General features: G+C 51.3%; 1 protein-coding gene across 1 annotated transcript in view; it reads left to right on the forward strand.

Annotated features, from left to right (window-relative positions):
- Nucleotides 1-12,016, forward strand: part of SLC24A4 (solute carrier family 24 member 4) — a 180,080-nt gene that overhangs the window by 139,958 nt on the left and 28,106 nt on the right. Inside the window, exons 11-12 of the mRNA XM_052659932.1 lie at nucleotides 3,114-3,283; nucleotides 6,971-7,175. Of these exons, the coding sequence (XP_052515892.1) occupies nucleotides 3,114-3,283; nucleotides 6,971-7,175 (375 nt within the window). The remainder of the gene's footprint in view (nucleotides 1-3,113; nucleotides 3,284-6,970; nucleotides 7,176-12,016) is intronic.

A 12,016-nucleotide genomic window follows, 5' to 3' on the forward strand; every position in this document is an offset into this window, starting at 1 on the left:
TTCATAGTGAGAGGAGCAATTCTGTTTACCAAGTCAGTGGGAGATGCCCGCATCCTCAGGTGCCAGCCCCAGGAGCTACCTGCTGCCCATGTGGCTGATGGAGGAGGCTGGTCCCCAATACCGTGGGTCAGGGATGTGAGCATTTCCTCTTCCAGGCAAATCCAGGCTGCCTGAGGCCACGTGGGGCCTTTCCAGGGGCTCTCTCGTGGCCCTCACTTTTGCACTTTTATCAGTAGGATTTCCCACTAGTTTATTGCTTTCCCCCAATCCTAGAAGTCCGGGACAATTTCTGGAAAATTGGAAGATTAGACACAAGACTGTCCCCTAAGGCCAAGGAAAGGAGGGGACATAGGTCTCCCTCCAGCTCTGATCAGGGTGAATGCTCTTAGATAAAAGCCAAGGAGGAAACGGACTAGGGCAGGGTTTAGGGATGTAGGCCTGGAACTGGAGAGGTTGGGGCCCGGAGACACAGCCCCGGATGGTGGCTGCTCCTTTCCTCTTGGGCCCATGCTCTTCAGGTCTCCTTCCTGGGTCTCCTTCAGTGGGCCCCTCTCCCCAGCAGCCTTCCTCCTTCCACGTGGAGAGATCGACCCCTCACTCAGCACCCACGATAGGCGCCTTCCTCCTGGGGGTTACCTGAGATGGGACAGAACAGATTGGCTTGGCCAAAAAGTTTGTCCGGATTTCCACACGAACTTTTTGGCCAACCCAATACTTGCTCAATGTGCACACGGGGTTGGGGGTGGGGCAAGCGGGGAAGTGTTTATCACTCACTGAAGGGCATTGCCCCCTAGAAGCAGATTGACTGGGGCAGGAGATTACACCCCAGGGTGTGGAGGGGGGGTGCCTGAGGAGAACAAGGCTTTGGGATTTTACCCTTTCTGACAGTGTTGCCACAGAATCTTTCAAACTCAGAGCTCATCTCCCCTGGTCCTCAGTCTCCAGGCAGGTCCCATAAACCACGCCATCCAGGGTTGTCAAAGATTGCTGGCTTATAGATGCTTTCAGGAAGACACACACACACAAAACCCTGATTTTGCTGTTTTGCAGTTTGGGTGTTTCCCATAGATGTAAAATCAAACTTTTTTTTAAACCCAACCTCTTGACAGGAAAGGAGATTTGCCTTTTTACCCCCCACTCCTATAAAATGCCATTATGTACTTGAATGCTCTTAAAGATCACGCAGTTCAGCTCACCAGATCAGCGCAAGCTGGTGTTCTCTTTGGGGGTAATAGCATCCTCCAGTTTTGTTCTGCATACAGTTTTTTTTTTCCCCTAAAAGTTTCACAGTTTTTTATACCACACTTCAATTCTGCTCAAGAAAGCAGAGCATAATCCAGCAAGAAAAGTGTCCAGGATGGAGGCAGGCGGGCACCCCGTTTCCCACCGTGGCTGGAGGTCTGGCCTCTCCTTGCTGGCTGTCCAGTGGCATTGCACATGACCCAGTAGCCGGGGCCATTTTGACCACCAGCTGGGCTCACTGTAGGACCCTTCCAAGCTTCCCTGGCCGGGGACACAACTTTGTCTTGGAACGGGGAGGGAGCGGGTGATACCTGGCCTTAGGTTGAACTTCCAGGGCAACATGCTGACATTGGCTGGGTTACCTGCTAAGCACGCAGTGGGTGGCGCCAGGATGAGATGCCCAAGAAGCCGAGGAGGAGAGGGGCCATCCCCACGGCCAGAGGTCCCGAGCATTGAAGTCCCCCTACTAACACCCTCCTTCACATAACCCCCGGCATCTTGGCCACCATCAAGAATGCTGCCCCAGACTCCCGGTGTCCACCGCACGCTAATCATCTCTGCAATCTCTGTTGGCCTTTGTCTCCTTAACACTTCTCCTCTTCTAAATTGTAAGTAATCTGCTTTGGCCCAAGCAATAACACATGCATTTAAGAAACAGAACCCACGAGTCCAATGCACGCCTCACTGGCGGTTAATATTTGTCTCCCGCAAATGCATGGTCCTCCCGGCTTTGGTTCTAACCACATGCCTCCTGTCTGCTGAGCCTTGCTGCCTGTTGGGTGAGGGTGTGTGTGTCTGGTGTGCATTTGTTCGTGTTTGTGCTATTAACTCTCATGCAGGTTTGCTCTGACTGCTTCTAGTTACCCTGTTATCCAGGAAGGACACTCATCAGAAACGGGTGACCAGTGGAGAGGGACGGGCGTACCTGCTTTGGCAGCCCCTCAGAGGGGAAAGGCTCCCCTGCTTCTGAGTGCTGTGTCCAAGAGTGTTTCTATTTCTGGACCCTCCTGGGCTCTGGAGTTGACTGTCAAGCCCCCCAGGGACTCCAGCCCAGAGCATGTTCCTGAAGGTGGCGGGGAGAGTCCAGGGACCAAGGAGATTTGTTCTTCAGCCTCATGAGTGGGAGCAAAGGGTCAGAGAGAGCGGCCTCCCTGCTGGGGGGTGCTGGTTTCACTGGAGACCCTGGTCTGGGCCAGCAGCTCACTGTGCACCCCTCACAGCAGGCTCCTCTCCTGGGTCTCAGTTGCCTCATCAGGGCCTGTGAGCCAGATCCTTGACCTCACTCCTACCGCCTCATGGAGAACAAATTTGGAAGCATAGTGTGCCACGTGGAGCTGGTTCTTCTAAGAGAGAGCAGGTAGCTTCACAGGAAGCTTAGAACCAGTGCTGTTACCTCCCAGCATTTTCCCTTTACGGGGCCCTTGTCCATTTGTTAAGTTTTGTCTGAGCCTCTGTAAATGGTGGGGAAGAAAGGTCCCCCTGAGTCATTGGTGAGAGGTGGCAGGGATCCAGTCCACTTTGAAGGTGGGCTGCCTCATGAGGCTTAGGTGAGGAACTGAAAGACCCTTGCATTTAGCCAAGACTGGGCGCCAGAAGAGAGGGTTATCAGTCGGCAGAGGGCGTAGCCCTGGAGATGAGCATGTGGTCCTTTAAAAGGGGACTCTGGGGATCTGCTCAATACTTGTGGGTAGTTCAGACCCAGGTGGTTTGCTCTACTAACGGGAGGGTCTGCAGCCAGCCTCCCATGTGGCTACCAGCAGCTGAGACCACAGCCCAAGAAGTCTGCCCCTCGGGGGGATGTCAGTCACCCCAGCCCTGGGGTTTTGCCCTGGCGGTTCTCAGCACTAATCATGGCTTTGTGCTCAATATAGTGAAGGAGGAGCCGCAGTACAACAAAAACCCAGTGGTGATGGTGGACGAGGTCATGAGCTCCAGCCCTCCCAAGTTCACCTTCCCAGAGGCGGGCTTACGTGTAATGATCACCAATAAATTTGGGCCCAGGACTCGTCTGCGGATGGCCAGCAGGATCATAATTAATGAGGTAAGTTTCCTTCAAGGCCCGTGAGACCACGTGAGCCTGAGGCCTTGGATGGGTTCCAGCACTGCAGGAAGCCCTGGCTTGTCAGGACACTTCCTGGCGTTGGGCCCGAAGTGTCCTCTGCCAGGCTAGTGTTTATCACCAGCCCACTGAAGCAAGGAAGCCCAGACAGCACCCGCAGGCAGCAAATGATCCTATCAGGAAGGAGTTTAAGGCAGGTAGCAATCGAATACCATGTCTGCCACATTCCACTAAGTATTTTGTCAAGTACTGCTGCTGCTGCTAAGTTGCTTCAGTCGTGTCCGACTCTGTGCGACCCCATAGTTGGCAGCCCACCAGGCTCCCCAGTCCCTGGGATTCTCCAGGCAAGAACACTGGCATGGGTTGCCATTTCCTTCTCCAATGCATGAAAGTGAAAAGTGAAAGTGACGTCGCTCAGTCTTGTCCAACTCTTAGCAACCCCATGGACTGCAGCCTACCACGCTGCTCTGTCCATGGGGTTTTCCAGGCAAGAGTACTGGAGTGGGGTGCCATCGCCTTCTCCGTTTGTCAAGTACTAAAGAAAGACTAATTGGAGAAAGACTGGTCTGAAGTACAGATTTTTTTTTTTAATGTTACTCAGGGCAAAAAAAAGAATACACACCTATTCTGTATGGATAGAGCAACTCTAGAAGAAAACTGAAAGACTATAGAAGCCTTCTGGTTTGTCTCTCTCAGCATGTGGATCCATTGCCTCCTTTGTTATAATGGAAAGTGAAGTGGAAGCGAAAGTCGCTCAGTTGTGTCCAACTCTTTGCAACCTCATGGACTATACAGTTCATGGAATTCCCCAGGCCAGAATACCAGAATGGGTAGCTGCTCCCTTCTCCAGGGGATCTTCCCAACCCAGGGATCAAGCCCAGGTCTCCCACATTGCAGGCAGATTCTTTACCAGCTGAGCCATCAGGGAAGCCCAAGAATACTGGAGTGGGTAGCTTATCCCTTCTCCAGTGGATCTTCGCAACCCAGGACTTGAACCAGGGTCTCTTGCATTGCAGGCGGATTCTTTACTAGCTGAGCTACCAGTGTTATAACTTACGTCTCTTTTAATGCAACCTCAAGGTAGCTGCAGCTGTTCTTTTTCCAAGGATAATTCTCTCTTGATTCCTATAAAGCTGGAGTCATGACCCCCTTCCCATTGCTACCATTCATACTCATACTGAGTCACGCCCCACCTCCTTACAATTCTGTCCTTGCATAGCTGTTGCTGAGTCCAAACTTGGTCTGTTCGCCACAGGACAGGCCAATTAACTGAGAGATTAGGTGTTGAAGCAATGACTAGGACATTATTTGGAAAACGACTGTTTGAGAAGATGGCAGACTAATGTCTCAATAGGACAGAGGTGGGGAGGGGGGTAGTTGAGTAGATAAAGACCTTTATCTTGCAGAAATCTCCTGGAATGGCCAACCTGGGGGAAGAGAGGTGATGTGTTAATCAGAGGGGCAGGCTCCCCTGAGGCAGGCCTTTAGGGAGGGAATGTGTTAATCTCTTCAGGAAGAGGGTCAGGTTCCCTGAAAAGTATTAGTCACTCAGTCGTGTCCAGTTCTTTGTAACCCCATGGACTGTAGCTTGCCAGGCTCCTCTGCCCATGGAATTCTCCAGGCAAGAATACTGGAGCTGGTGGCCATTCCCTTCTCCAGGGGCCCCATTCCCTTCTCCAGGGCATCTTCCTGGCCCAGGGTTCCCTGAAGCATGTTATTATGTATGATTATAATAACAAAGGGTGGCACCGGTGGTAAAGAACCCACCTGCTAATGCTGGAGACAAAAGAAACTGGTTGGAAGATCCCTTGGTGGGGAGGCATGGCAACCCTCTCCAGTATTCTTGCCTACAGAATCCCATGGACAGAGGTGGGCTCTGTCCACCTGGTGGGCTCACCTGGTGGGCTCCAGGTGAAAAATGTAATTTTTCAAAGGTTGAAGTCAAACGGATCCATCATGGAGTCAGAATTGGTTCTTCCCTGCAACACAGCTATTTGCGGGGTTTTTTGTTTGTTTTGACTATGAGCAAGACCTTTCATTTAACCCTTTTTGGGTGGTAAAATATTATGCCTGGGCATGCGTCTCAGATGTAGATCATTTTTCTCTTTTAGGTGGCTAAATGTTGTGGACATGTTTGTAGGAAAAAAAGTTTTCGATTTCCACCCAATCCTAGACTTCATGGTTTAGGAGTCCCTGCCTAAAACCAATACGAAGCCAGTTAATGGTCAACTCATCTTTCTTTTGGAAAAAATAACATGCTTCCATTTTAAGTAATAATGTCTTTTTTTTGCCCGTCTTTTTGCTTCCAGTAAGCACAGGATAAATGTTAGGCACACAGTTACGGAGTATTGCCTTGGGGGCATGTGTAGCATAAATATTTTTAATGAGAGCCAGATAAAGATGAGCCGTGCAAAGGCAAACAGATTTTTAGAAACATGGAAACCTGTTAATTTCTTGATATGTGGTTTCTCCCTTTCTCCAGTTTGGTAGAAACCCACTGACTTGGCTTGTGCTTGGGTGGAAAGAAGGCAGACTTGGTCAACAGCTATAAGGAAATAGGGGAGGGAAGAGGTCTGATTGGTTCAGAGGACACCCATTACACAGGGTGAAAGATTTGGACAGCAGAAGCCTTCCAAATGGCTATTAACCCTATACGATGCTCAAATTAAAAGGGAAATGTGAATTAAAACCACAATTAGATTCCACCTCACATCCACCAGAATGACTAAAATGGGAAGAACTGACAATATCAAGCATTGACAAGGATGGGAAGCAACTGAAATTATAATCCATTTCTGGTACAAGTGTGAAATGGTTCAACTTGCACCTCCCTTATGACCTCACAATCCCACTTCTAGATAAATACCCCAGAGAAATGAGTGCATATGTCCACAAAAAGGCATGGTCATGGCATTCTTCCTGATAACCAAAAAGGAAATAACCCAAATGCCCATCAAATAGCAAAGGACATACTGTGTGTTATTTACACGGTGGAGTACTATAAACCCCTGGAAAACAACGAACTACTGATTCATGCAATAAGGTGGATGAACCTCACAGATATTAGGTTGAGTGAGGGAAGCCAAATATAAAATAGTATGTACTCTCTGAATCCATATGTAGGAAATTCAAGTTCAGGAAAAACTTAATTGATGTGTATAAAAGTCAGAATGGGGTTACCTTAATTACTTCTGGAGAGAGGGGACCCTTAGCGAGTTGTCTGAGAGGCTGGAAATGTTCTACATCTTAATATGAACCATCACTGGACCATTGTACACAATGTACATGCAATTTTTGCATGATATACCTGAAATAAGATTTTTTAGCTATGCAGAGCCTCTCCTGTGACTTTGGTTTATGACCTGTGGTTTATGACCATCCACTGGGAAAGTCAGAGTGACTGCTTTGATCCAGTGTCATGGGCCAGTTTGTCAGGTTGACACTAAGAAGAAACCCTGGGCTCTGACCGATCCCCTTGCTGATACTGGTCTGAGTGGAAATGAGCAAACTTAGCTGGATTCTAAGGTCCTGGAGCCATTTCTCAGGCAAATCCGAAGCCAGGGGTGTTGTTCTAGAAACCCTTAAGTGCCACCTGCCTGTGAGGAGCCAAGCAACAGGATTCAGCTTTGTCATGCGCCTGGGTGTCTGTCTTGCCTCCTGTCCACACAGAGGCAAAGGCTGATCAACTCGGCCAACGGCGTGAGCAGCAAGCCGCTTCAGAACGGGAGGCACGAGAGCATCGAGAACGGGAACGTGCCCGTGGAAAACCTGGAAGAGCCACAGCGGGACCAAGAGCCCCCGCCGCAGCCCCCGCCACCTCCCCAGGAGCCAGAGCCCGTGGAGGCCGCTTTCCTGTCCCCCTTCTCCATGCCTGGTGAGTCCTGGGGGGCAAGGCTCTCGGGCCACACTGCTGGGCCCTCCGAGGGTCCAAGCCCGGGTCTTCAGGATAGAGAGCTGGACCCAGGAGGGCGGGGGAGTCAGGTGTGAGGGTCCAACATTAAGTCACTCGATGAACACCTCCTCAGTGCTGAACTGTGGGTTAGAGCCACTGTAGGAGGCAGGTACTGCCCAGGGTTGGGGAGCCTGGGGTGCCAGACAGCTGGCCAAGTGGAGGCCTGGGAAGTGCACCAGTAACCCCTAGAAACTGCACTCAAATGCCCAGGGCAGTGGGGCTTTCTCATGCAGTAAGGAAAAACAAGCACATGTTATTTTTATGGACATGCTCAGACTCTCCAGCCCTTCCAGTGTGGGCAGGCTGTTTTGCCCATGTGTTGCATATTTGCTGGGACAGGCTATACTAAAGCCACACATGATCTTTAGACAGTTACACCTTCTGTGTTTGACAATAACCCCTACCTATAAATAAGTTAGAGCCGCTGTGGCTCTGGCCCATGCCTGAGTGTCCTCCATCTCATTGGATGGGCCCAGTGTCATCTGACTGACTGCCAGCTCCTCGCTGACCTCACCTCTGCTCCAGGCACACCGGCCTCCTCACTGTCCTTCTCAGAAAGTAGCAGATATGCTCCTGCCCAGGACCTTTGTTGAAATGCGCTTTCTTCTGCTGCCTGTATCACTCACTTCCTTACCTTCCTCTGCTTAAATGTCACCTTCTCGGTGTGGCCTTCTCTGACCACCCTAATTTAAGTATTTTATATATATATATTTCATCTTGTGTGTCTCCCTGGCTAAAATATCAGCTCCGTGCCAGCAGGTATCTTTGTCTATTTCATTCACTGTTGTATCCCCAGTGCCCAAGCATGACACATAGTAGGTGCTTAGTAGATGTCCATCAAGTGAATGATTTCAGGAATTTGTGTGTGAGAGGATCCCCAGACACACCCAATCTGTCTTCATCTTTAGCCATACTCCTCTGCAGTCCATGATGAGAAATAAAGGCCTGAGCTCTTTAGCCCCATCTCGGAGGTTTTTTCTTGGTGTCCTGCCATCCTGAATGGCAGCAGAATTCCAAGATTTTGAAGTCCAAAACTTGATGTTTTTCCAAAAAGACTTCTGTGTTTAACAACAGGCTCATGGATGGCACCTGATTTGGGAGATGGCTTGGGGTGGGGAGAGGAGAGGAGAGGCAGTATGGTCCCGGGGAGGAAGAGCAGGCACAGTCCAGGAGACAGCCTACTTTGCTGGGGGTTCGGACTGAGAAGAAGCCACCCTTTGGCGGTTCTGTTCTCCAGCCCCAGGAGGTGGATGGAATCCCCGTTTTACAGACGTGGGGCCTGACAGGGTCATCACCACCACCCCCTACTGCTGTTTCATCTAGACGCTGTTCCTGACCCTGCTTATTGTCCAGGGCTCTGCAGGAAACCAGGGGAGGGACCTGCCCTTTGGGACAGCTGCCGTTCTGTAAAGGGAGGCAGCCTCAAAGAAGGGCACCTCATCTTTCCATTTCCTTGAAGCTTTGAGTTTGGCAGAACTGAATTGGGTGGTCCCCAGGGCCAACCACCCCTCTCCTCTCATCCTGGTGCCAGAATCTGATGCTCCTGGGACAACTGGCTTGTGGGAAACCAGGTCTAGCTCCCTGCAGGGACTCTGGGCAGGTCACCTCCTGAGGTGAGGAGCTCAGAATGCTGTTCTTTTGCAAGGGCTGGGACCAGATCGCTCCCAGGTTCTCTGCACCCACCAACCCTTTCCCAGGGAGCTCTGCCTTTCCTGGCAGGTGGGAACTTCCTGTTGAAGTTGGTTCCACATTCCTCTTCAAGCCAGAGGCTCTGGGACATTCCCCTGGGCTGGCCCTCAGCAAAGCTTCCGCCCAGGGCTCGCCTCTGGAATGGACCGGGGCTCCCTGTGTCCCTGCGGAAGCTCCCTTTGTGTCCCTGCGGAAGTGTTTCCAGGTGGCGCCCTGGGAAACTGCAAGTACTTCCTCTCCATCTCCTCTAACCTCAATGTGAGAAGTGGGGGCCGGGGAACGGGGTTGTGTGGCTGCTGCCTGTTTAGGTGTGTCCAGCGGCCGAGGGAAATTGAGGCCAATGTGGACAGGGGTTCACAGGAATGTGGAGCCAGGCAGAGGGACACAGCACCTATGAGAGATTCCGCACAGCCAGCTTCAGGCCCTCCGTCCACCCACTCATCCTCGTCATCTTTTCAGCTCGTCTCTGGTTGTGGCTCAGTGGTGAAGACTCCGCCTGCGGTGCAAGAGACTTGGAGGAGACATGAGTTCGATCCCTAGGTTGGGAAGATCCCCTGGAGAAGGAAATGGCAACCCCACTGCAGTATTCTTGCCTGGGAAATCCCACGGACAAAGGAGCCTGGTGGGCAACAGTCCATGGGGTTGCAAAGAGTTGGACACGACTGAGCGACTAAACAACTGGTTGTGGCAACACAATGATCTGAGACTGTGGGGAGGCCCTGAGGGGCTTTAGGGGCTGGTGGAGCTAGTGTTCCCCTAAACTGGGGCCCAGGAAGGAAGCTGGGGACAGGGGAGGGATAAGGGGCGGGGCACTGGGAAGAGGGGAGGATCTGTTCCACTCAGAACTAGCGTGGCTGCAGGTATCAAGGAATGAGCCCAGCCTGTCTGGTGTGCAGCTCTTCTGTGTGGTTGGGGACAGGCTGGGAGGCAGGCGCTGGAGGCTTGAAGTCCTGGGTTGGAATCTTGGTTCTACTACTCACCAGCTCTGTGACTGTGTTTCATCCCCTAAACCTCAGTTCCTCATCCACAAAATGGGATGAAGGCATCCTCTGTAAGCAGTACATAGGTCTTTATTCTCCCCTTCTGTGTGATACACGGGCGCTCAGTAAGTGTTCGTTTGGATGACATGCCTGCATGTTAAGTCACTTCAGTCATGTCCAGCTCTTTGCAACCCTATGGATTGTAGCCCACCAGGCTCCTCTGTCCATGGGATTCTCCAAGCAAGAATACTGGAGCGGGTTGTCATTTCCTATTGCACGGGATTTTCCCGACCCAGAGATCAAACCTGTGACTATAATGTCTCCTGCGTTGGTAGGTAGGTTCTTTATCACTAGGGCCACCTGGGATGACAACATGCTTTAATCACATGGTTTCTGTTACATCCAGCTTCTCACACTCTCTTCTGCTTGGCCCATAAACAATGTTCTAGAAAGTTCATGGGAGTCAGAATCCCTGGAGGTCTGGCACCATGGTCATTCCCAGAGTCAGGAAGAGGGAACTGGTATCTACTATGCTATCCGCCCGTTTTGTGCTAGGCACTGGGCTTCAGGTACTTTGCAGACAAGATGATTATTTCAGCCAGTAAATATTTGGGTACCAGCCTCTTGTGGGCCTTGGTGATCCAGGCAGAAACAGGACACCCGTGGACTCTGGGAGCTTCCAGGCGTGCGGGTTAAATCTGAGCAGATGATCGCACAATACATTTTATGTATCATCTCCTGCCCTCACTACACAGCTGAAGGTTGGGGATGGTGGAAATGCCAGCCCATAGCCCCCAGGCGCTGCCCACCCACATGATGTGTCACTGGGCTCGTAGACCAGAGCCCGAGGGCACCCAGCCACAGCCTGGCTCGGTTGCCTGCCTGGTCTGATGCTGGATTCACATCTACACCCGGTGCTCTTCCCACTTCAGGCCACAGAGGCTGGTAATTGGGCCTCCTGGGCCAGCTGTTGGTTGGGGGAGAGGAAAAGCAGGAGGAGCTCTTTCTCCCATGGGAACTGTGGTCTGCAGCGTAGGCATTGCCCTGCGATGGCCAGCCAGTGACCCTGAGCCCCAGTCTGGCTGGGGAGAACCCTTAATATATGCTGTTTGTGGCTGATGTACTGTCTGGGACATTCTCCTGCCCCATGGGCCACACCGTTGCCCTCCAACTGGACTCCTCCTGCTCCCATAAGGGTAAGGAAACCACATCTTGTGTCCAGTATGCTGGCCCTTGTGTCTATCATTATTATAAGTGGCCGCATCTATTGGGGTCTTGTGTGTCAGGCATTGAATGAAAAATAGGGAGTTCTTACAGGGCTCTTCTGGAGCTTCTGTGTGCCATGTCCTGTTCTAAGAGCTTTACATGTATTCCCTCATTTAATCCTCATGATAACACATAAGGTGGGGACGATGATCATCTCCAGTTTATGGAGAAGGAAAGGGAAGCACAGAGAGGTTCAGTGACTTGCCCACAGTCACCCAGCTACTAAGTGGAAATCAAGGGTTTCCAACCTGGGTGGCCCAGGCTAACCACCTTCTCTTTGTACCATGCATTTTCATTACATCCTTGCAGCTATCTTGAGAAGGAGGCATTACCATTATCCCCATTTTACAGAGAGAGAAACTGAGGCTCCGAGAGGCTGTGGGACTTCCCAAGTCACACAGCTATTATGTGGGGAGCCACTCTTCCACCCTGCACCTCCTGATCTACAAACACCATCTCGGACTGGTCCAGTCAGGAGCAGAAATCTAGGCCCTTGGAGGTTCTTAAACTGTGTGTGTGTTAGTCACTCAGTCAAGTCTGATTCTTTGTGACCCCATGGACTGTAACGCGCCAGACTTCTCTGTCCATGGAATTTTCCAGTCAAGAATACTGGAGTAGATATTTCCTTCTCCAGGGGATCTTCCTGACCCAGGGATAGAACCCAGGTCTCCTGCATTGCAGGCAGATTCATTACCGTTTGAGCCACCAGGAAAGCCCTTGAATGGTAACAGGAGGTAAAGTGTACTGAGCGCTTCCTATGGACCGGGCAGGGTGGTTCACACGCACTCGTTAAGTCCTCAGGACCACCCTGGAGGGTGGGTACTGTTA

This window comes from Budorcas taxicolor, chromosome 21 (genome assembly GCF_023091745.1).
Source record: "Budorcas taxicolor isolate Tak-1 chromosome 21, Takin1.1, whole genome shotgun sequence".
NCBI lineage: Eukaryota > Metazoa > Chordata > Mammalia > Artiodactyla > Bovidae > Budorcas > Budorcas taxicolor.